The sequence below is a fragment of the Thunnus maccoyii genome, chromosome 5, assembly GCF_910596095.1.
Source record: "Thunnus maccoyii chromosome 5, fThuMac1.1, whole genome shotgun sequence".
In the NCBI taxonomy this organism is placed as follows: domain Eukaryota; kingdom Metazoa; phylum Chordata; class Actinopteri; order Scombriformes; family Scombridae; genus Thunnus; species Thunnus maccoyii.
Window position 1 is genome coordinate 3001095 of NC_056537.1, and position 25930 is coordinate 3027024.

Consider the following 25930-nt stretch of genomic DNA (forward strand, 5'->3'; position numbering starts at 1 on the left):
TACTTATGTACTTTTACTGCAATACTTTAACTACATCAAGCTCATAATACTTATGTACTTTTACTGTATTACTTTAACTACATCAAGCTCATAATACTTATGTACTTTTACTGTATTACTTTAACTACATCAAGCTCATAATACTTATGTACTTTTACTTAAGTAGGATAAGTAGGATTAAGTAAAGGATCTGAATATTTCTTCCACCACTGATACACACACAATATGCTTCTGTATGAAGAAAAAAGGGAGAAGAAAGAGGAACACACCTTTCCTCATCTGTGTGTGTGTATGTGTATGTGTGTGTGTGTGTGTGTGTGTGTGTGTGTGTGTGTGTGTGTGTGTGTGTGTGTGTGTGTCCCGCGGTATTTTCCCATCTGAACACACCAGGTTGTGTTCCAGATGGGTTCGGCCTCCTTCTCTGTCTTCTAATCAAAACTAACGACACCAAACCTGCTCTGAGCAGCCAAGAACTCGCCTGATATAAAAACATCCCGGATCCCAGCGAGGATCCAACATTAATCAATGACACGAGTATTTACAAGTTACAAGCGGAAACTTGTAGTGTGATGTACCAAGTTTCATCAAAGTCAAAGTTTGTTTCATGGTTTGTAGACGTTGCCTCCCGAGCGGCTGGAAGTCGGCCGGGACACAGCTTCCTGAAGCTGACCAATCAGAACAGAGTGGGCTCATCAGGAGGCGGGGCCTTAAAGAGACAGGAGCTAAAACGGCCTGTTTCAGACAGAGGCTGAACTGAGGGGCTGCATAAAGGACCAGTAGAAGATAAATAAGAAGATTTTAAACTGTAAATCATGCAAAGATATTCCAGTAGAGCCCCAGAATATTAATATAAACCTGGAAATGTGCAGAAAATGTCCTCTTTAACAAGCTCAGAACTTTTTAGAACAGTCTGTTCGACCTCAGGTCTGTAAAACTCTCATTTCCTCATAACTCAATTCATAAATTCAGTGATTATTGTGCTATGAGTTCTCCTTCAGTCCCCCACTCCGTCCCTGATCCTCCACAGCTTCGTCTCTCAGGCTGAAGCCTTCAGAGAGCCGCCGGTCGCTCCGTCCTGCATTTTAAATCTCCTTGCAGACGTCCTTTCATGTTTCTAAGAGAAGCTTTTTAAAGCAGCGTCTGCAACTCTGCGTTTCAGCCTGACTCTGAGCTTCAGAGGCAGAGACTCTGAGGAAACTGAACTCTGGTCTGAGGTGAAGGAACAGCGCTGTGTTGGTGTGAGTTACACTCAGTCAATATTTCACTGCAGTGCTGTTGTGAAGTCAAACAGCACTCAGAGAAACATCCCTCCCTTTAGCCTGTCTCTCGCCTCTATGCATCGATTTTATCTTTGGTACAGACATTTTTTGTCAGATGGCCAAAATAATCAGTTATGTATATATCCCTCTAAACTTCTCACATGCTTTCATTTCAATAAATGTTCAAATGATCCAATATTTCAGCAAAAATCAAAGATTAGAGAAAAAGTCCAAAAACTGAAAACAGATTTGTGTATCAGAACTTTGTTTTTTCTTCTTTCCTCTCCCATTAATCATCTCACCACCCCTCAGATTTATCTGCTGACCCTTTGGAGGGGACCCGACCCCTAGGTTGGGAACCACTGGACTAAACTAGCTAACTGTATATAAAGTAGTGTAAACTAGCTCCACCTCCAGCAGCTACAACAGTAACATGCTGCTCTAACACTGATGCTTCACTATTAATAATCTAATGATGTCATATATAATAATATATCAGTCAGAGGGACCAAACCACTACTTTTACTGCAATACTTTAACTACATCAAGCTCATAATACTTATGTACTTTTACTGCCATACTTTAACTACATCAAGCTCATAATACTTATGTACTTTTACTTAAGTAGGATTTTTCATGCAGGACTTTTACTTGTAATGGAGTATTTTTACATTACTGTGTTGGTACTTTTACTGCAGTAAAGGATCTGAATACTTCTTCCACCACTGCCTAAAAATTTAAATATATATTAGTTTTGTTCAATGAAGAAGTTTTCAGTTCCGTGATGTTTGCCGGCTGCAGCTGGTTAGTTAGTTGTGTGATACAGCTGGAAGTTGAGAGCTGCAAGATCATCAAGTCGAGTATCTGCCATATCCTGGTCTTTCACTCTTCATCACAATAACCCACTTTTCATTAAAAACACACAAACCTGGCTGGCAGCTCTGCACAAATCATATTGGTAATAATATGTGGAGTTAAAATGGCGAGATCATTTGAGATCAGTAAGAATATTGGCGGGGATAAACCCAGATCTACGCCTCTGTGAGACGTATTTGACTGAAATTAGATTTTTATGACTTTGATGCTGCAGCTGAAAACAAGCAGGCAAGTTGATGTTAGTGTTAAAGTTTTTCCTGAACATTTCACTGATGATGATGCAGGCAACATTATTATCTCCTATTGATAGGAATGACCAAATCTGCTAAAAAGGAGACGGTCGGACCTACAGTTTGTCCTTGAATATCATCATGAGGAAAAATACAAATCATGATATAAAAAAATACCATAAAAGTAATGTAACTATACACTAATGTAAAACAACTCCAGTCTCTTTAAAAGAACCAAAACTAAAATAAAAACTGCAGTTTGTATGAATAAGTGTGATGATCTTGTGGTGTTTCAGTCTCTTCTGTCTCTTCGTGTGTTTGTTCAGTTTGACTGAACGTGTTTGTCATCATGTTGGATGATCTGTGTCACAGAATCCAGCAGCTGTTAGCTTAACATGACATGATATCTTCAGTCAGAGCCGCTGCCCTGCTGAGAACGCACACACACACACACACACACACTTTGTTGTGCTATGCAGTATTATGCAACCACTCTCCACAGCTTCAATAAATCACTCCGGTATGATCGATGGCTGCGTCCTCACTGTGTTCGGTATGCAGAGAGATGCATAAACACATTTGTTCTTCTATACTTGTGAGGACCCTCACTGACAGATACAACACCGAGCCACCGAGCACCAGCTAGCTCCATACTTTAACCCTCAAACATCTGTTTTAAGAAGTGAGAACTGGATAAAAACCTCTCAATGGGCTGAAATATCCGTGTTCTGCAAAAATGTCCTAATCTTCCAAAACTATCTTCATTCTCCAAAAATATCCCAATTTTCCAAAATTGTTCTTACTTTGCAGAATTGTACACACTTTCTAAAAACGTTCACACTTTTCAAATGTGTCTTTAACTCTCAAGGTGTAAACCTGAAACTGTAGCAGAACAACACACAGAAACAGACAGTTTGGTCTTATTGGTCTTATTCTGGCTGAGAGGTTCGTCTCTCATGGGTTTCGGGGATCTGAGGACGGCTGCTGGCGAGGCGGCAGCTCAGCATCCAAACACACAACAATAGTGCGACCTTTGACCTTCATATTGCAGTTTGGCTGCAGCAGAGAGACTGAATGAGCAGAGCATCTGGGCATCAGAAACATTAGTACTATTACTGATACTACAGTCTTATCAGTATCAGAGGTTATGAAATATTGTATTTATACTATATTCATATACAGGAGGCTACTGTGGATTATCAGTAGTAGTACTGATGGTACATCTACTACTTGACTCACACTGTTATTACTACTGCTTCTACTACTATTACTACAGTGTGATCATCAATATCTGATGATACAAAGTCTGATCCAATACTTATGTAAGATATCCGTGATTATATATATATATGATATATATGTATCTGACACATTGAAATAACAGCTGTAGCCTTCTGACTTAAGCACACATTTTTCACCAACTACTTAATCCAAACACTGAAGGTTCAAAACAATTCTCATCTTAAAATTATTGATGTGATATGAATGAAAGTTTAACTGGAAGGAAGGAAAGTGACACGATCCTCTAGAGAGAAGACGTCTCACTCTGTTGGAGTTGTTAAAACTACTAAAACGAGGACATGGTTCTCGTTGCAGTAAACAATCACCATTTTTTTCACGCTTGTTGTATTGATCAGACTCTGACCCAGACACCGTCACCCAGACTAGCAGAGCGAGTCACTTCTTGATGCAGGAAATACTTTTCCAGAGAGTGAAAACTTGGTGCTGTTTTTAGTGTTTGGAGCCGTTTCTAATGAAGGAACATGTCACCCGGTGCAGCGGTGTGACTCACTGACGTGTTTTTAATCGTTTTTACAACAACAGAGGAATCAGATATATCAGGCTTTGGATGCAGACACAGTACTTGTTAGTAGTTCATTGCTGGTTCGGATTCAAACACGAGATTTGTTGACAAGAAGAAAACAGAAAATCACTAACTTTCATGAGTTCACTAGTACTCCGTGTCGGCTACCAGCACAAATACATCTCCAACTATTACTTCTCATATTTTTTGTGTTTTGTTTTCTTTCTGTCGCTGAAGCCTCAGAAACAAACAACATCACAGACGCGACGCCCCCACCTCACCTCACCTTTCACAGCATGCACGGACACCTGTGAGTTGCTTCCCACCGAATTCATGTGAATCAGTGTTTAATTAACTGATGAGGAAGCTTCCCAGCCTCCCAGCAGGGTTCACTTCGTACAGTTCTCACATCGATCTGCAGGTTCGTGTTTGAGGTGGACTCTCCCGACTGCATAAACTGTGTTTTTACCACCTCCTGATTAACTTCACATCAACCGAGCGGGGATGCAGACACAGAAAAATCAAAGGAGAGACAGAGGACAAGAGAGAGAGAGAGAGAGATGGAGAGAGATAAGAGTGTCTGTGTGGGAGAGAGAGAGAGAGCGACCGGCTGTGCAGAACACTGTAATTATGTCTTCTTGTCCCTCCGTCGCCCTGCTGAGATGAGCGTTTAGTGTAAAGAGATGAATCAGCGTTTCCTTTGAGGAGAAATATAACAGCTTGATAAAGAGGCCGCAAAAAAAAAAGAAGAAGAAAACAAAGACCATTAAACCCACTAAACACACACAACCACACACACACACACACAGGGAAGATAAACTGAGAGAAAACTAAACGGCCTCCTTGTTTAAATTTAAATGAAGCCTTTGATGGAGCTGCGATGGCTGTTTTCTCTGAGTTCACCTCTGAAATGACCGAACGTGTTTACATGCAGACAAAACATGCAATTTAAATATAATTAAGATAATAACACAGACAAGGGTTGAGCAGATGCACTGTACTGTTGTGTTGCTCTTATTTATAAGCACTGCAGTCACGTTTCTCAGATTCTCCTGCTTTGAAACAACATGTAAAATGAGATTTATGTAACTTTTTTATTGCTGTATTTTTCTAATCTTTTGATAAGTAAGAAAAAAAAGGATTCAAAAAGGTTGAATACCATCCATTCTGGATTAGCTGCAGGGGTGTGATGGCAGACGCAGGGGCTCCAGGCAGGGGAGGACAAGCGTCTGTGGATGAGCAGCTCCGTGGTGACGAAGGGCACGAATCCTCCTGATGTTGTAAAGGAGGAATGGACAGAACAGGCTACCGCTGCGGTGTTTGCCAAGAACAACTATTTGTTTTCCAGGGTCACTCCCATGTTCCAGTTGCTTCTCGTAAAAAATCCTCAAAATCCAGATGGTGTCTTCAACCTTTATTGGAAGTGTGTTTATCCAGCTGTGCGTCTCTAAACATTGTGAGGGCGAGAAGTTGTGCACTGACAACAAAGATAGTTAGTTATTTAGGAACTTTATTGTCCATGTTTCACTACAAGGCATTAAAAACAATATAATACAGGATTATTGACAATACAGGACAATGATGAGGACTAGTGATATCAACAAACGACACAAAAACACAAAAATAACATCAAACAACAAAAATTCCCATTAAATTTGGGTTTAGTGACCTTGGATGAGGCGTCCATGTTTGTTTGCCTTTAGGCACTTCTAGTTTTATATGTCGGATCTTTCAGAATAATAGTCATAGTTAATAGTTTCTCAGTAGTAAATACAACTTCTATGTTGACATGAATGTTAGTTACAAGTCTAGTAATTACAGTAACTCTTAAACCTGCATTAACTGTTTTTTGGCCACTAGGGGGCAGTGGAAACAAGTTGTCAACACAATATTGACATATAATCACCTTTAAGAAAACAGTTGCTTATTTATTTATTATATTTTATTTAAGCTTGAACACCAGTTGACCCTAAACCTGCACTGTTTTTTTGCGAACACAACTCTGACTCACATATCATCAGCTTTTGAGTTGATGTGTTGAAGTTGTCGGCAAACAGTTGTTTATTTCCACATCCAGCAGTTATGGAGCAACATTATCATTCATGTGGAGTCGTGTTTCTGTCCACCTGGTGAATGTAAGTCCAATATTCACTCTCTTTTAGCTTCTGTTTTTACTCTCTACCAACTCCTGAGGGAAATATCTGGCTCTTTAGCTGCTAAATGCTCCACTATGTTCACCAGCTTGTCTACAGCTAACTGTGTCTGTTTGGTGCTGAGCAGGTAGTGTACAGCAGCTTTTTACAGCTTTTTCTCTGAAAACGACACTATGAGAGCGCTGAGAGCCAGAACAGTAAAAGTTGCAGCCGGACAGATAAACAATGAGCTGAAACTCACTATAAAGCTCCGTAAAGCCGAGAGGAGCTGCAGATAATTCTCTGTAGGTTCATCACTACGAGCAACAACCAACACATTGTCAGTTCTTAGATCGGTATTTAAAAATATATCACACAAGTTCCCGTCTTTACCCTCTACACTGACTCTGTGACCTCACGATGACCTCAGAGCTCGCAGCAACCTGAGGTCACCACCGAGCCACACGACCCGCCTGACCTGCCCCCTTCGGTCCGAGCCGTGTGAGCTGAGGTGGCAGGAACACGACTGAGCGGCCCATTAACTTCCGTCTCACCACGCCACGCTACACTACGCCGCCGCTGATTTATGACACTGCAGCAGGCTGGCGAGGGTGAGCGGTAAATCAGAATAAATGGATGTGGCGGTGCACACGCTGCTGTGAGCGAGTCTCACCTGCTGCCAGACGCTCACCCCAGAAAACATGAATATGTATGAAGACACACACACTTTGCTGTTTGGTGTGTGTGTTGGGTGGGGTGGGGGGAGGGGGAGTGCTGAATGATATCATTAGTGTTGGAGGGGTTGAGCGTTAAGTAGCAGCTATATAAATGCAAATTCCTCATCATTTCCTCGCCGCGTCTCCTCTCATTTTGCTGCGTTCAGGCGAGCTCGGCATGTTTGCTCCTCTGCTCACCTCAAACTGTAAATACTCGGCTCGGCAGTGCGAGAGAAGATCTCCCTTCCACCGGGTACCCAACACTGAGAAAACTCTGAAAAAAACAAAGCAGACTTCTCATATCGCTCGCTGCGAAATAAAGACCAGATATTTGAACAGATCATTGATTCCTCATCCCTCTCCACAAACGCTCTCTCTAAATGTGTTTGTCCGCGGTGTTTATTGACGTTTCTTGCTGCTGTGTAATTATTCCCAGCAGGAGAAAAGCCACGAGGTTCTCTAATAACACCATTAAGGTCTACAGCAGAACAGCGCAGAGCAAATTAAAACCCTTATTAACACCTGAAAGGGCTTCTTCACTGTGATTAGTGGCACAACACTGACACAACTTCACAGCTAAAGCCTTCAGGGGTTTTACACGGCAGTTTCCAACATAAGCTTTTATCCAAAACAGTGATAAATGGAGGATAATTTTATTTAGAAACAGAATTAAATTGTAGAAGGGAAATTAAGGTTGTTTGACTTCATCTTAAAGTCTAATCCTGAACAAGGTTGTAGAATCGATGTCTGTTTATTTCATCTGCGGTGTTGAATCCAACATAATTCTGCACATTACTACTCAGATAGTTTAGTGTTTTCTCCTGTTTGCGTTAATTAATAGAACAACAACAGCCTCGTCAGGTCAGTAGTAGATCAGAGCGGCGCTGGAGTTAAAGGCTGTGAGTTTTGATTTCTGGTGGATCAAATACAAACTTCAAATTCAAACAGTAGAACATTTTTTTTTAATAAAATATGAGAAATGCTGGATGGAATGAACTCAGACTTGCAAAATCAGTATCTTCCTGCCTTTAAATTGCTCTTGAAAACTCGTTTTTATCGCAAGGCTTTCTTATAATCTTATTTTAACCTGTGTGTGTGAGGTTGTGTGTGTGTATGTCACATTGTTGGCTTCTTCTGTCTGCTTTTTGTTTATTCAGACAGACATGACAGAGACACCATTGTGACCATCGTGAGCGTGAGGGATGCTCTCCACAGCTCCTCACAGTAAATCCACCGATACATTTTTGGTATCATAATTTCATCATTTAACGTTATTAGAGAGCAAATTTTTCTGCATGTTTTACAAAGTCCCACATGCACAAACACTGGCAAGGCACGTTTATCTGTATTAGCACATTTCAACAACAAGGCAATTCAAAGTGCTTTACATAGAGCATAAAAGGCATCAAAACAGAATAGAAAAGCAACACAAGTAAAAAGACATAAAAACAATTAAAAAGTGTTAAATTTGGAAATAAAGAGAAGCTAAAAGGGAATAAGACAGATAAAACAAGAGAATAAAAGTTACGGTGCATTGTAAAATATTAACCCTCAAATTTGGTTCCAGCACTGAATGACAGGATGTTAAAGGATGATATGGATACATCCCCAACAACTCTTGGAGAAGTTAGAATAATTAGACCAGTGGTGCTTGAATACACGTCTCAGAGGTCCACTAATCAAATTTCCTCCATATCACAGGATCAGTATGGTTGCATTACTATATATGATGATAAATTTGAATTCCAGAGACTCCAGACCTACATTTCTGTATTCATGGGAGGAGTGACATCGTAGAGTAAACAAATGCTTAAAGGACATAAAACATGATTTTCTGTTATTTACATACTGTTATGATGTTGAACATCTAGGTTAAACATGGTCTAAGTTCCAAAACTCAAAGGTATGTTTTCTACCTTGCTGACAAGCTGACGTCAGCTCGTCATGAATGCCCATAAATGGCCATCCGTTCTGTAGCCTTGGTTGCTAAGGTTGTTGCTAAGGTTGTTTGTGTTGTTTGTATTGTTCACTCTCAGATTTCGGATCAGATTTTGGCTCGAAAATGTATTTGAGACATAGGACATATTATGCTTTTTGTTTTTTTCTGTTATTTATATACTGTTATGATGTTAGATGTTAAACAGATGTTGCTAAGGTTGTTGCTAAGGATTTTCCATGTGTTGTCCACTCTCATATTTTGGATCAGATTTCAGCTCGAACATTTTGAGTAAAGAACGAGACAAAAGTGAAATCCTGCTACTATAGTTTGTTTCATAGTTTGTTGTCATAACCTCCCGACTCGGCCGTGACACAGCTTCCTGAAGCTGACCAATCAGAGCAGAGTGGGCTCATCAGGAGGCGGGGCCTTAAAGAGACAGGAGCTAAAACGGCCTGTTTCAGACAGAGGCTGAACTGAGGGGCTGCATAAAGGACCAGTAGAAGATAAATAAGAAGTTTTTAACTGTAAATCATGCAAAAATATTCCAGTAGAGCCCCAGAATATAAATATAGACCTGGAAATGTGAAGAATATGTCCTCTTTAAGTTGCTACTCTCATTCAGTTCCTTTTTGTTCACATGTTGTATGAATGAACATTGAAAATATAAAGTGCTGGTCTGATTATTACTGTATTACTTGTATGAGGGATTTTTAACTTCTGCTACAGTCACACAGCAAAGAGAAAACTAGTTTTTATAGATTGATCTGATATGAAAAGATCGAACTCCTCAGTGCCTTAAATTTGTCTCTTTTTCAGTGTTTTCTAGTTTATTAAACTGATTTTGTGCATAAGAAATGATGATTGAGTTTACAGTTATGTTAGAACAAGTCGTGCTCTCATCTGGCAGCGTTCAGTTCAGACATGTGTCGTGTTCAAAGTGTTACAGAAATGTTTCAAATCCGTCTTAATTAAATTACCGTCGTGACTTTTACATAAAAGTGACTCAGGTCCTTATTCAGACTGAAGCCGACATGTTAAGTTGCCGTCAGGTAAAAGGATGCATGTCTGAAAGGGACTTAAGTGTATTTCTCTGTACATGTACGGTATATACAGTATGTATGTGGGAAACTTTATCATTATTTTTATTTAGTTTTTGTCTAACATCTTTCTTTTTTTATTTTTTCCTTCTGTTGTTATTTCTGGTGTTTTTTCTTGTGAATCTTGTGGGTAAAAATAATGAGATTATTACTATGTTTTAGTTTTTGGAGGAGTCATACGTGTCGCTTTGGGGCTCTATAGATGATGAAACATTTTGGTGTCTGATCAAAGCAGTCTGAAGCTGATTGTAGAATTAACCAATTCTTAATGCTGCAAATTAGGTGTTTATTTGTCAAGAAATGCAAATTACAATTTTTTTTAATTCTCCTCGAGGGCTCTGGAGAATACGTCTCTCTGCCAAAACTGTTACTATTAACTCCCAAATGCATAATTCCTGTCACTTCTAATTTAATTTAAATTCAGTTCTTGACCCTGCAAACATCCCCTCAGGATTACATTACACTGAAATTCATATCTCCCAAAATCTAATTAGCTCCTCGTGGCCGGAGGCTGATCTGTCATCCAAATCTCATGAAAGCTGTTGTTTAGTTTGTGGGATTTCTCACCGACAGACAGACGGACGGCAGCAGCTTAACCTCCATGGTGAAAGAGGTGAAAATTACCAGAATACCCTCGAAAAAAACGGAAGTAAACCTGCTGAATACAGGGTTTTTATTTCTAAACACTGCAGACTGATTGGATGTTTAAACCCTATTCACATGGCATCACCTCAGATCCTCCTGTGATTTGTATCGACCGCAGAGGTCGAGTGAATCTGCCACGTCCACAATCAGGAAAGTAAACAGGACGCTGCAAATTATTTAAACACTGAGGCTGTCTGATAACAACTATCTGATCTGTTTATCTGAATCACAATTTATGTTCTTTTATTCTTTTTGCAGGGACATGGTTCAATATTTTTATTCTTAACTCATTCTGTTAAGTTTATGCATTAAGCTCCTGCTAGAGTCCAGTTTTTAAAGCGTCTGTCATCGCTATTTTCTATAACTTCACAGTGTGATCTGTCAGTGTGTAATGTGTTTGGCTCGTAGTGATGAACCTGCAGAGAATTATCAGTGACTCTGCAGCTCCTCTCGTCTTTACGGAGCTTTACAGTGAGTTTCAGCTCATTGTTTATCTGTCTTTACTATTCTGGTTCACTCTCAGTGCTCTCATAGTGTCGTTTTTCAGAGAAAAGGCTGTAAAAAGCCGCTGTACACTATGATCAGCAGTAAACAGACACAGTTAGCTGTAGACTAGCTGGTGAACATAATGGAGCATTTAGCAGCTAAAGAGCCAGATATTTCCCTCAGGAGTTGGTAGAGAGTAAAAACAGAGCTAAAAGACAGTGAATATTGGACTTAAATTCACCAGGTGGACAGAAACACGACTCCACGTGAATGATAATGTTCCTCCGTAACTGCTGGATGTGGAAATAAAGCAACTGTTTGCTAACAAGTTCAACATTTCAACTTAAAAGATGATGATACGTCAGTGTTGTGTTCACTTAAAAAAAACAAATAGTTAATGTAGGTTTAGGGTCGACAGGTGATCAGGATTTTGCTGTAGTGGCACGTCAGCTTTGTAGCAGTTTTCCACACAAACATATTGGTGTGTTGAGAGACTCAACATGTGTCTGCTGGAGACCAGAGAGAAACCTGGTTTTTAAATGTCTCTCTGTTCTTTTCAGTTATCAGACTTATTTGACTGTTTCCTGATCCACCTTCAGCTGTATCAGAGATGTGTTCAGTTACTTTACTGCTGATGAAAAGCCGACCTTTCCTGCTGCTGCTGTTTCACTTTAAAAGCTTTCAACTGACAAACGAACAGGTAGCTTGTATTGTAACGACATTAAATATAGTTATCACCGAATCAGCAGAGACATGTACCTTCACCACAAAGATTACGGATACGTTAGTTTGTTTAGAAACAGCTTCAGAGACTAATAACAGCGATCAAGTTTTCAGTCTCTGATGAGTAGTTCTGTGTAAGGTGGACGCCACTGAGCATGTGCAGGAACACGGCTCTGTTTACAGAGGTTTGCTAGCTTGTTGTGCTACATATCACAACCTCTTGATCTACATTGTAAAGAGGTTGTGATATGTAACAGTCAGGAGCCCAAATGAACATTAAACCTGTTTTTCTTGCTGTAATCATTCCTCCTGTTCATACTGACCATTAGAAGATCCCTTCATAATGACCTTACAATGGAAGTGATGGAGGACAAAATCCACAGTCCTCCTTCTGTGTAAAAAATGTATTTAAAAGTTTATCTGAAACTAATATGAAGCTTCAGCGTCTAAATGAGTCAAATCAAGTAGATATCTTTCAACGTTACAGTCTTTTTAGTGCCAAAGTCCCTCTTTTTGTTACTATACTTCCACCTGCAGCTCAACAGGGAAACACTGTCCGAGGAAACACAAAGAGGGAATTTGATGCTAAAAAGACTGTAAATGTGTCAGATATCCACTTGATATGACTAACTCAGACTGCTGAAGCTGAATAGAAGCTTCACAGAGACTTTTAAATGCATTTTTGCACTAAATTAAATTAGAATATTAAAAAAAAAACATAAAATAGACACTAAAATAGAACAATGTACATAAATGTGGCACTAAAGGAAGACATAAGAAAGACAAACTATTATATTTACAAGGGAGATACACGTTAAGTTAATTTATGTTAAATTTGGGTGAAACACAGACTTGTTTATGTTGTGTGAGGAAGTACATTTTTAAATCACATGAGGAGGCCGTGTGAATACTGCTTTATTCCCAAACTGCCTGGAGAAAAATGGAGTTTTTAAAAATGCAATAACTTTAAAGCTAAACAACATCTTCATTGGATTCCTATAACAGGAAGCCCTTTAAATGCTCACAGAGCCGCTGTGAGATGAGTAAGGTGAATGGGTTTATTAAAGCGCTCCTTCAGCATTGATGGAGGTTAGAATAAAAGGACTTAGAAGTGAGTGTATGTTAATTTTCCTAAACGCACCGCAGTGGACGCGAGCCCAGGCGGTTGTATATAAAATCCATAACAGCCTGAAGGACATTTTTTACAGGGATTATGAGGACTTGAGCAGCCGCTTGTGTGGTCTGTTATGTTCCCATAATCACAGCGAGGAGTGTCCTCTCAGGTGCTGCTTCTGCTGTAATATCAAACCTAATTACACAGATAAACCAGCAGTGTGAGCCATAAAAGAGTCGTTTAGTGTGATCCCGGCTCAGAGGAGCTGTGCCGTCCTGCAGATCAATAGTCATGTTTAAAGGTTTGCTCCTACACAGCTCGATCGCGAACGCACGGCTGAGCTGAAGCTCGGAGTCAGCCCCCGGATCGATACCGTCGTTAAATGCTGATTAATACCCATCACAGTTGATGAAGATGAATGGAAGCAGCAGCAGCAGCAGCAGCAGCAGGAGCGACGATACGGCTGCTTACAAAAGGGTGGGAGGATATGAGTTCGGCACCAAATCCCTTGTTTCTCCACCAGAGTCATTACTTTTCTATCTGTCTCTACCTTTATCTGTTCATCCCCTGCGGCTGCCCCTCTCTATTTCCTCCTGGCTTCTCTTTATTAGTCTGAGCCCTCAGTTAGAAAGGCTTGTTTCTGCTGGATGTGTGTGTGTGTGTGTGTGTTCGATGGTTATTGATTTCTTCTCCTCGGTGGATAAAGAGTGCCAAGGTTTTTTTCAGGAGATCAGTCTCCATATCTCTTTCCTGATCCAGCGAAGAGAAAGACAGTGTCTTCCTCTTTCTATTGAAGTTTGACCCATAAAGATAAATGTATATAAAAATTATATGGATACATCCCCAACAACTTTCAGGGAAGTTAGAATATCTAGACCAGTGGTGCTCAAATACACGTCTTAGAGGTCCTACGTACATGAACAGCCTTTCTGTATTCATGGGAGAGGTGACATCAATGAGTAAGCAAATGCTTAAAGGACATAAAACATATTATGCTTTTTGTGATTTTCTGTTATTTATATACTGTTATGATGTCGGATATCTATGTTAAACATGGTCAAAGTTCGAAATAATCCTGCAAGTCAAAAATCAGGGCTCAATCTGCTCTCAATCCTTCGTTTGCGACATTTTTTTCTACCTTGCTAAAGAGCTGACGACAGCTCGTCGTACATGCCCATAAACAGCCTTGGTTGCTAAGGTTGTTGCTAAGGTGTTTCTATGTGTTGTTCACGTTGTCCACTCTCATATTTCAGATCAGATTTTGGCTCGAATATGTAATTATGTATTTGAGAAGGGTTTTTTTTGAGTAAAGAACAAGAAAAAGTAGTGAAATCCTGCTACTATAGTTTGTTTACGTAGCCTCCGGAGCCGGAGGAAGCTTCCTGAAACTGACCAATCAGAACAGAGTGGGCTCATCAAGAGGCGGGGCCTTAAAGAGACAGGAGCTAAAACGGCCTGTTTCAGACAGAGGCTGAACTGAGGGGCTGCATAAAGGACCAGTAGAAGATAAATAAGGAGTTTTTAACTGGAAATCATGTAAAGATATTCCAGTAGAGTCCCAGAATATAAATATAGACCCAGAAATGTGCGGAATATGTCCTCTTAAAACTTGGGCTCAAAAGGTGTGATGTTTGTTTGTGAGCTCTAAAGTGTTCATTAGTGAGTTCTTCACTACATTCATTGTCGAAAATGTTGTTGATTTTACAATTATCCAGCTGGAGTCTTGATATCACAACTTGTTCTGACTGGTTCAGTTTTGTGGTTCTTACCTTCATGTTTTTGGGATATTTTTGTTCATAATGGCGTTTTATGCTCTTACTCTTCATTATGGCCGCTGTTTTATTGCAACTAAAGCACAATGGTTTCATACTTCCCTCAAGCAAAATGCGTATTTCTCAATCTACTTATCCTTAAACATAGTTTTCACATTAACCTTTCTTTTTTTTTGTATCAGCTAGTTTTGAACCATTTTACTTAAAATTTTCATTACTCTGGATTAACTTGTTATTCAGTCTGGATTGGTACCATAGTCCGCCTATTGAGTGTGTTTGATCTAGACTGTCCGCTAGATGACATCTGTCACTCAAACATAACTAAATGTTGTTTTTGGACAACTGACATTATGACCTGTTGTGTCTTTTTTCTTGGGAGGACATTCTCCTCTTAACAGATGTTGGCTGTGATGCTCAGTTTTGTTTGATGAGAAGGGAATTAGCCGTTTTTCTGTTGTTTAAGGTGTTTCTCTGTGGGAAGACGCTGTTTTCACACAAAAATATTAGATAGATATCAGTGTAGATTTAGTCTGAGAGTCAGACACCAAATTAAGGTGATTTACTTGTTTAGCATATAGTATATTGTGTAATGGTAGCCAATTAGCATTAGCTCTAAAGTGTGGAAACATGAACTTGTACCAGCCGTCTGTGTTTTTATTGACCTGATAAAACTCTTTCTGGGTGAGCAGAGTTGTCAGTGTCAGTGCAGACGCCGCCGCCGCCGTGTGCTGCCTTGCCCAGAGGCTGTTTGGCACTGTGATAAGTAGGTCTGGCTGCCATCTGCTCGGTTTAGCCTGTGGAGTTGCTCCTCAGCCGCCAGACTGCTGCAGGGAAACACTACAGAGAGTTTAAAATGATTAATAATGATAATTTATTCACATAACCGTGTAACATTGTCTATTCTGGTCTACTCTTGTGCATTCTTGTTGTATTCTAGTTTTTTCTAATTGTTATTTCAGCATTTTTTAGTCTGTTTTGTTCTCTTAATAGAGTACAGCACAACAGGAGACAAAACAACTTTTACATTTTATTCAATTTTATTCTACTGGTCAACAGTAATGTGGTTCTTTTTTCTCCTCTGTATTTTATAAGCCTTTACTCGCATCATTTTTGTCCTCTTCTACATTTAACTCAGTTCTATTGTATGAAGAGTCATCACAATCATCAAGATACAGGTTTTACAGGTTTTAACCAGACTGATCTTATATAGCTGCTAGGGGGCAAATATACAGTACTGTATGTAGTTTTGAGGCGTTCTCTAAAATGACTTACTTTTTGTAAGACGTCAAAAGCCAAAAAGGTTGGAAACCACTGGTTTCATCTTTAACAATGTGTTGTATTTTAAAAGCTTGTTATATTATCCATTGTGTCAAATCTTCATCTGAAAAGTAACTAAAGCTGTCAAATAAATGTAGTGGAGTAGAAAGTACAATATTTCCCTCTGAAATGTGGTGCAGTGGAAGTATCACAGTAGCATCACATGGAAATACTCAAGTAAAGTAAAAGTACCTCAAAATCGTACAAGAAGTACAGTACTTGAGTAAATGTACTTAGTTACTTTCCACCACTGAACTAAGGATGTGCAGAGATCCCGGTATTCGTATTTGTATTTGTATTTGTTGAGGCAGCAAAATTATTTGTATTTGTATTCGAATAAAAGTGGAAAGAGGCTTAAAATTCATGTTTTTGTTTTTATTACACTTTTAATTTTAGAAAATTAAAGTGTTACAATAAGTGTTCGTGAAGCGTGTGTCAGTAGCTCAGCTTTATCTCTGGGGAACACCCCCAACTCCGAGAGTGATGTCCAAATTAGGGAATGTGCGTCATGTAGCAGGTGGATGTGACTCCCCTCACTGAGACCTGCTGATAGATGTCACAGTGGAGCAGAGGAGAGACACTGAGATAGTGATGTAACTGACCTGCACGCTGGTATTTGACATGGTTTATTTTTCTTCCTGAAAACAAATTATTTTTTAAAAATATTTGTATGAAACAAATATTCGTAAAAAAAAAAAAACACTATTTGTGCTTTGCCGAATAGTGTATTTGTATTCGGGCACACCCCTACTGTGAACAACCAACACTGAAAAAATGCAGGATCCACTGACGTTTTATCTGCTTATCTGTTGATTTCTAACCGTCGTTTCTTTCTCTCCTCAGATCTGACTATGAGATGGAATATGACAGATACCCGGATGGCCACTATAACAGGTGAGGTTAACTGCCTGGTGCATGATGGGACAACTGATGTGATGTATTCAGGATCATCATGTCAGCGGGGTCATTTTTGGATTCTCCGTCTCCATCATTATCAACATCTGAAAAGAGAAAATGTTGGAGCTGTAGGCGACAGGAAAAGAGTAAGAAAGTAGATGTATATACATAGACAGATAGACAGATAGATAGATAAACTGAGCTGATATTTTGGTGCAGGCTGCAGCTCTGACGTCATCTCAGGGTTTCAGCTACTACATGTTTTTCTTGAGTGACTCAGACTGCACATTTTCAGTTGAGAGGAGGAAATTGGTTGCCTTTCAAGAACATGAACTGCCTCGACTCTCCATTTGTTTCTGGCGCTCAGTGGAACGGCGATTTCCTGTTTGATGACAGCAAATGCTAGACACTGAGGTTAGGAAATGATCCGCCTCTCTCAGATAGCTGGGAGAGGAAACTATTAGTGGATACCAGTTTGACCTCGCCGTGTTCAGCTTTCAGCCAGTTGAAGAGTCATTTTGTGCGGATGAGCGCAGCTGTTGGTCTCCCCTCCGCTCCCTCCATCCATCCCTCCGTCCTCGGCTCAGATTATTCTGCAGAGCGATAAAAGACAAGAAAGGAAGTGATACACATGCAGAGACAAAATGAGGAAAATATAACAAACAAATGAAGAGAAAATGACAGATATGATTCACAAAGATTAAAATAACATCACAAGAGGAACAATCTGCCCGAGGAAATCATGTTGGTTGAGTCAGTGAATTCTTTTAAATCTCTTCTTAAAACAGCCTTTTATAGGAGAGCCTTTCCTGATTTTACTTGGATTTGTATTTTCTTTGAACTGTCATTCATTTTATTTTTTATTATTTTTTAAAATTCTAAATTTCTGTTTTTTTAAAATCTAGCAAACTTATGATTTTCCTGTTTTATTTTGCTGCCCCTCTGAAGCTCTATAAATAATAATAATAATTATTATTATTATCATCTCAGGAGAAACAGGAAGAGGTAAGAATAAGATAGTGATTAAAATAAAGACATATTAAGGAGAGACATAAAGAAAGAGAGCGATGAAGATAAAAAGATAAAAGAAGAGAAAGAAGAGTTGAGATGGATACAGAAAGAAAGAATCATGGTAAAGAAAAAGAGAAGCTATCTTGTGCTTCCAGTAAGTCCTCCAAATGAAACGACCAAATACGTTTTTTGACAATGTGACACCAGATCGACACATAGGAGCGTTTTCGTGCTGTCCGCAGTAATTAATCTGTGCATACTTGAGCAAATCATAGTCTAGTCGGTGTGTCGTTGCAATTGCTCTCCGACACTATATGTGGGCGCTGTGGACTAATCTACTGGAAGCACGCAGGACGGTTCCTGTAGAAGAAGAAAGCAGGAAAAACAGAACCTTACAGTTCTTATTTAAAGGTCCCCTCCAGACATGTTTTACGATGTATATAAAATACTCTACTTTGAATAATAACTTGTGTCTGATCTGCTTCTTCTCAGATTAATTACCACATTAAAATCCTTAAAAATACATCTGTTCTTTCTCCCTCATTAAAAGCTCCAGAATCTATGAATATGAGAATATTTTCCATTACAGAGGTTTAACTGCTGGACACAAGATGTCTCCTCCTTCACTGTAAAGTTAATTCTCAGTGTTTGTGCAACTGGAGGCTTCAAGGTTCCACATCACACTTGTGTAAGTCGCAGACTGGACCAGGATTGTCCTCCAAACTAGTTATGATGTCACAAATCATACTCATAGGCCCGCCCAACGTCATCTCATGGGATGGCGTATAAATAGCACACCACTTTAAGGACATTTCACATGTCATGTCTACACATTTTAAGCTTTTACTGTGTCATTTAACGCCGTTGGTTAGGTTTAGGCACAATGGTGAAAGTAAGTAAGGTTTAAACTTACTCATCCTTCCAAAAAAAAGGCAAGTTACGAGTGAATGCCAGATAAACCGGGAACTCCTCACACATAAACGACAATATAGCCTTATAAACAATCCCACCACTCCACAAACAATTCATGAGTGTTTTCTGATCTGCAACCTCGATGGTGGTGAAGTTTAGAGAGAGACTGCGGTTAAAAGACACCGACCTTGACTGTTTGTTGGAGCCGAGATGCAAACAATGTTCTATAACAATGTTACAATGACAGCAATCGTCATTTGCATGACCACAAGAGCTCGGTTATTATGAAAACGTGACAAGAGTTGTTTTACGTGATTGAATAAATGATGATGCTGTCGTCTCCTTGGTGAGGACGGCGTCAGATTGTCCCACAGCAACTGAACCACAACTAGAGCTGCATTGTGCAAATGAATCATGTGGGCTTCTCTGTCGGGGTGTGAAACGGGCGCATGAGTAAAGGAATATGTGAGAAAAAGAGAGAAGGATGACAAGTGAACAGAGGGAGGGAAGGAGGGAGAGCAAACAGTAGGAGAGAAGTTGTGGATGGAAACTGAGTGGAGCGTTTATCCGAGCGGCTGCCGGCTGCCAACACACTCGTTTTTCATGCTGTCAGCCTCTTCCTCTCTTCGCACTTTGTTCCCTCTGTCCTCTGCTCTTCTCTTTCATCTTCTGTCTCTTATTCTACAGCATCCATACAGTTATCCTCCTCCTCCTCCACCTGTCCTTGGCTGCATGCAGTGATCTGTGTTTTGTAGCCCGTGGCGGGGCGGTCAGCTGCTGTCAGTCCACTGCTGTTGGGAGGAGGAGGAGTTTTTTTTTTTTGCATTTTAGTTAGTCATTTATTTTTTAACCTTTATCTTGGGAAAGTCAAGTGAGCAAGCGAGGTTACTGTTTTTTAAAATCACCTTGTTTCACATTCACTACGAGCACATAAAGACTTTTCCCCTGCAGAGAGTTGGTGCAGTGCCAGAGCAGGTTCACAAAACAAACCAAGAATCATTTCCACCTGCAAAAATCTGAGACTGTCGTTTCAGCAAATGCCCAAAGCGACATCTGTTTATGTTCAAGTAACAGTGCCCTCTGGTAATTATGGCAGGAGCAAAGAAGAAAATGACGTTAAGGTTTGACGTAATAAATGACATTATAGAGCAACAACTACGAGTAAGGAGGAGGTCGGGGTGGACAGATGGATCATCAAAACATCTGACTTTAACACATGAGATCTCTGTTTCCAGTTTCCCACAAGCGTATATGGTAAAAAAAATATGGATGTAGTCACCGTGACATCACCCATTGGTTTGTGGACTGCCACTTTGAAACCTTGAGTTTAGAGATTTGACGGTCACCATCTTGGATTTGACCGTCGCCATCTTGGATTATTGGAACCAGAAGGGACCATATTTGGACGAGAGGGTGGAGCTGACCCTAGCACTAGCTGCTAGCTTGGTTAGCACAGTGCATTTACAGTCTATGGTTAACTGTGATAATGCTAATGCTAATTTTCGCCAGCAAAAAACAGGCCTAGAACCATTAAAACTAAATGTACTTACTGGAAAAACTGACCAGCTGACTCCTTAGTGGGTCTTTTAGTACAACCAAACACTGAACAAGACTTATTTAGGCGACCAAAATGTTACAATTAACTTTCATGAGCTGAAAACACACTGTGAAATAGTGCCAGCTATGCCTATACTCTGTGAATCTGGGTTACGCCATGGTTACATTATGTAATCAACGTTGTCACCATGGTAGCAACTTGTCAATCACAAGGTAGACACACCCTAAAGCATACGCTGCTTTAACGTCTATTTTACTTTAAATGGGACCATCATTTACAAAATGAACATCATGCTGTATTGAAGAAGACTTGAAACTAGCCATTGGGACCATTAACTCATTAGGAAACTGTTTACTGGGGTAATAAATATCATTGACTTCCATACAATCGGACTTCTTTTTGCAGCCAGTGGAGTCGCCCCCTGCTGGCCACTAGAAAGAATGCAGGTTTAAGGCATTTCCGCATTGGCTTCACTTTTCAGATAAGGAGCTACCTGCTTGTCTGCGACCCCTACAGCTGCCAGTATACTTCTTCAGAACTGCTTCAAACTGGTCAAATAGCTTTGGAAACCCCCTCCCCCTACACCTGTCCGACGCTGGATTGCGTGGGGTTGTGTTCAACCATTTCTATAACTTGTAAAACCAACAATCCAACAGTCACTCCCCACTTCGTGCCGTGATTAGTCAGCTGTGTGGAGGTTGGAAAGTAATCAGGGTTTGAATGTGTCTCGTTTTTCACTCTTTACACTATTTCTGTTACTTACATTTTGTACAACCGAGTACAACACTATGAATGCCTTCCTAGACAGACTCTCTGAAAATGTGCGCCGTTATCCCTGTATTTGAACAATGTTGTGTTTATTCCTGTCTATGATGGATGACATTTCACTCCGCCATCGAGTGTAGCCATTAGGGGTGTAATGGTACATGTATTCGTCCTGAACTATACGGTACAGGACGTTCGGTTGGTATGTGACTTTCCTCGTTTAGGTATGCTCCATGAAAAAATAGTTTTATAATCCACTTACTCCGACATGCGGAAGAATCATTTTAGAGCGCGAGTTCCATCCGGAGCTTTTTGGCAGTCCAGCACTTAGCTGTAGCATGCTCATGGACGTATGCTAGTCGGCTTAGCTGTTAGCCTTGTGACCTGGTTACCCTGGTTACCATGCTCACGTAGTGTCACTGCAGTCGGAATGACAAACGAGAAACCCGAGCTGGACGATTCTCCCATGACATTGATGGAGTGCAACACAATGACTGCCTTCCAGGTGAGACTGTCTTAAAATATGTGCCGTTAGCCCCGTATTCAAACCTCCCCTCTCTGTGACAGTCGTCTCCCCCATCCCCCTCCCCTCTCTGTGACAGTCTTCTCCCCCATCCCCCTCCCCTCTCTGTGATGGTCAACTTTTCAATCGGCCTTTGAGTGAAGCCACATCATAAGAACCAGTTCTGAGCGACCATAAATCATCATAGAATAGCTGTCAGCGGGTGTCCTGACTCCTCGCAAAGAAACAGAAAGGTTGTTTTCCTTTTCTGCTGCAGCACAACTAAACTGTTTCAGATGTAGTTATAACCAATGTGCCATTGTTGTTTAAAATAAAGGAAAAAAAATATTTTCTACCTTTTTTTTGTTTGTTTTCTCTGCTTTACCAATAACATACTGAACCATGACCCCAAAACCGAGGCACATACTTAGACGTGAATTTTGTGCACCGTCACCTTCACCCCTTGAAGCGATTCCACTCTGCTCCATGAAAAGACCAAAACCAACAAAAATCTAGCGACTTTTTGGGCAGACCGCTACTTCCACTTCCTTGAGGGAAAAGGAGATAAAATCCCTCAGTGAACATGCTGTCATTATTTATTTGTCCGTCTCTCAATACTTCATGACTTCCTTTGCCTTTCTGTGGCTCTCAGCTCCAAGTCCATTGCTCTCTACTGAAGATGAGAATCTTTAAGAACAGCTCACAGATATATAGTTCCATTTTTAAAAAAGCTCAGTGATTTCTTAAAACAGCTGGACACAGGAGGAAGTAATGCATTAGTATTTAATTGCAGGCTGTGGAAGGTTTGCCTGTAACTGGTCAGTGTGTGACAGTAGAAGCATCCAAATCTGAATTCCTGTTTGTTATTAAGGGTGTGCCGCAGGGATCCATTTTGGGCCCTCTTCTATTCACAATTTATATAAATAAGACTGTCCCATCCAGATAAAATTCATCTTTATGCAGAGCCTACAGTTTTATATATGTGTGTCTGATTCTGTACAATTAGCCATTGAGAAATAACTACTCTTCTTTAATACACTTTTTCATTTTTTTTTAGCGATTTATATTTTATTGCTTTTGCTGTATGAGCAAACACAAAAATTCTCTGCTAAGAAAATCACACATAATAAAAATATTGGCAAGGGAGTAAAAAAAAAAAGCACTTTAAATTGTACTTAATGAAAATAAAACAAATATCCAGATCAACAGATATGAGCTGTAATAAAATAAATATTTCCACTATAACAGAGCACAAAATATCTTGGCACTTGGCTTGATAAGAAATTTACATTTAAATGATGAAAACCTTGTTGGTAAACTGCGACTGAAGCAGCTTCTGTCTGTAGAAAGAGGATTGTTGCTCTGAGTTCTGGATTATGTGGCTGTCAGATGTACCGACATGCTGCTGGCTCCACTTTTAGGCCTCTACACTCCATTTACCGCTCTGCCTTCAGGTTCATTACTGAAGATAATTACAACACTCATCACTGCGCTCTGTATGATCAAGTCGAAGGTCGGGTGGTTCTTAGCTTCCGTGTCATCCATTACAATCATGGAACATGCAATTTATATAGTATTGCTTACTTGGCCTTCCCTGTCTGAGAGACGTAATTACCGCCGGTACTTATTTATCTACGAAGTCCATGTATATCTCATCCCTGCTGCTCTGACACTTGGGTCCATACTTAACCTGCTGCAGTGATTGGTTGATGCTCCTGGAGCCTCGAACCAGAACTGATCTTGGGAAAAACTGTTTGCTGTTAGTGCAGTGGTCTCATGGAATAACCTGCAATGTCACCTAAAAATCTAAACCTATAACTCTTTGTAACTTCAACAACATTCTTAATAACGGTTTTCTGCCTGTGCTTGCTTCCACTCAGCCTGTACCTTGTTTACAGTCATTTTTCTGTTTTATTTATTGCCTCTGACTCTATCTGTTCTTATTTTGTGCATAATTTTCTACTTAACTGCAATGCGTTGCTGTAAAAGTATAAAAAGCTTATGCTCAGCTATGAATAAAGGTCAAATAAAAATAAAGTAAGTCTGTTGGGAGCTATTTTAGCTGTCGATTAAACCGCATTTGGTACTCTAGGGCATTGGTTCCCAACCTGGAGGTCGGGACCTCCACAAGAGGTCGCTGGATTAATCTTAGGGGTCGTGAGATGATTGGACAGGCTAGGATAACAAAAACATATTGTTGACACACAAAATTGTTGTTTTTTTGCAAGTTTTCATTTTTTCTTTATTTATTGTGAACTGCTATATTTTATATCCTCAAGCATCTAAAAGTTATTGAAATAAAATAAAACAAGTAATCTTTTATTTAACTGGTAGACAACGTAATGTGTAACAATGGGTGCCCGAAGCCAAATAGGTTGGGAACCAGTGCTGGTGGGTATTTCTGACAGGAAGGCAGTTTATGTGGGAATGTCTCTTAGAAATTACACTTATATACAACTAAATTGCAATGACAAATACATTTTTAAATGAATGAAATACCGTCTGAATTACATTTTCTGTCCACATAATGAGAAAATGTTAATTAACAAATCTAGCAAGTCACAAAAATGTTGATAGTGAACATGTCAGTAAAATGTTCAGTAACAACATGTTTTATTTGTTTAATGTCCGATGTTGAAGTAAGATGTGCACCAGTAGTACAGCATTATTAAACTCCTTATGGTTTGATTTTAGATGCTGGCAGCACTTTGTTTTTTGGAGATGTTTCTAAAAAAACAAAGTAAAAGGGGTGGGGTGGTGGGGGTTCAAAAAGTTTATGTGGTCAGTCATGATCTTTCATGCTCTCTTCAGCGTCCTGCAGGGACGGCACTTTGCCTCTGATCACCTTCTCAGCACAGCGTATGATACACTGCAGTCTGCTTTTGTCCCTAAGAGTAGCAGCAGTGTACCAGATGGTGATGGAGGAGGTGAAGATGGAGGAGGTGATGCCGGTGTAGAAGTGCACTATCATTGCCTTTGGCAGGTTGAATTTATTCAGCTGCTGCAGGAAGTACATCCTCTACTGAGCCTTCTTGGTGAGGCTGCTCATGTTCAGCTCCCACTTAAGGTCCTGGCTGATGATGGTTCCCAGGAAGAGGGAGGACTCCACGGTGTCGACTGGGGAGTCACACAGGATGTGATATTATAATATTATCATACTGTATAAGAATCACAGGGTTTGCAGTCTAAGATTGAGGCAAATCTAAGAGACAATTAAACAACTTCCTGATGTTTTATGGTTCACTTAAACACTTTTATGGTTCATTTGATTTTCATTTTAGTTTCCTTCATATTCTGACTGCACGATGTTTAGTTTTTCTGTTATTCAGTTTTTCTTAGCAACAGTATTGTGCTAAAATTTAGGCACTAAAAGTAAATTAGGGATGCTTTGAATAGTTTTTATTGATCAGTTAACTTTATACAAAGTTGAGTAAAGAGCAGAAACATAAAGTAAATCAGTATTTGGTCTTTAAAACAGCAGCAGTTCTCAGTGTTTCAGGCCAAGATGCAGGTCGGTTGTTCCTGCATCTTGGAGAAGTTGCCACAGTTCTTCTTCTTCGGCGTCTCAGCTGCTTCTGTCTCTTCATGTTAATCCCAGACTGACTCCATGATGCTGAGATCAGGGCTCTGTGGGGGCCAAACCATCTGTTGCAGGACTCCTTGTTCTTCTTGCTGCTGAAGATAGTTCTTTATGAATCTAAATGACTCTGGATGTTCGGGCTCGTTGTCATGCTGCAGAATACATTAGAGACCAATCAGGCGCCTCCCTGATGGTGTTGCATTATGTATAAGAATCTAAACATCTAAAGTGCCTAAAACTTTTGCACAGTGTATCTTTCCAAAAGAATCACTGCTCTCTTTATTTCAGTTTATTAAAATGTTTATTTCACTCCAACATTGTTGGTCACAATTTTAGTCCCAGTTCAATTTATTCTCAGCAGCAGTTCATAAAACAGCAAATGCAGGAGTCAGAAAATAATCTGTTGTGGCCTAAACACATTTTTATAGGAGTGCTGCTGCTTATTCACAGCCTGTAAAACTCCCTGACAGCAGTGAAGGTGACACGGCTCTTATTTGTGCACACAGAGGACTCAGCAAATTCTAGACAACAGAGAAAAAAAACAAGCAACACTCTGCCGGTGTCTGCCGGGGAAATGTGCCACTACGGCAATTCA

The 25930-nt window shown here is 40.0% G+C and overlaps 1 protein-coding gene across 1 annotated transcript in view; it reads left to right on the forward strand.

The window, feature by feature from the left end:
• Positions 1-25930, forward strand: part of LOC121896703 (RNA-binding Raly-like protein) — a 68490-nt gene that overhangs the window by 18491 nt on the left and 24069 nt on the right. Inside the window, exon 3 of the mRNA XM_042410631.1 lies at positions 16954-17004. Within this exon, the coding sequence (XP_042266565.1) occupies positions 16954-17004 (51 nt within the window). The remainder of the gene's footprint in view (positions 1-16953; positions 17005-25930) is intronic.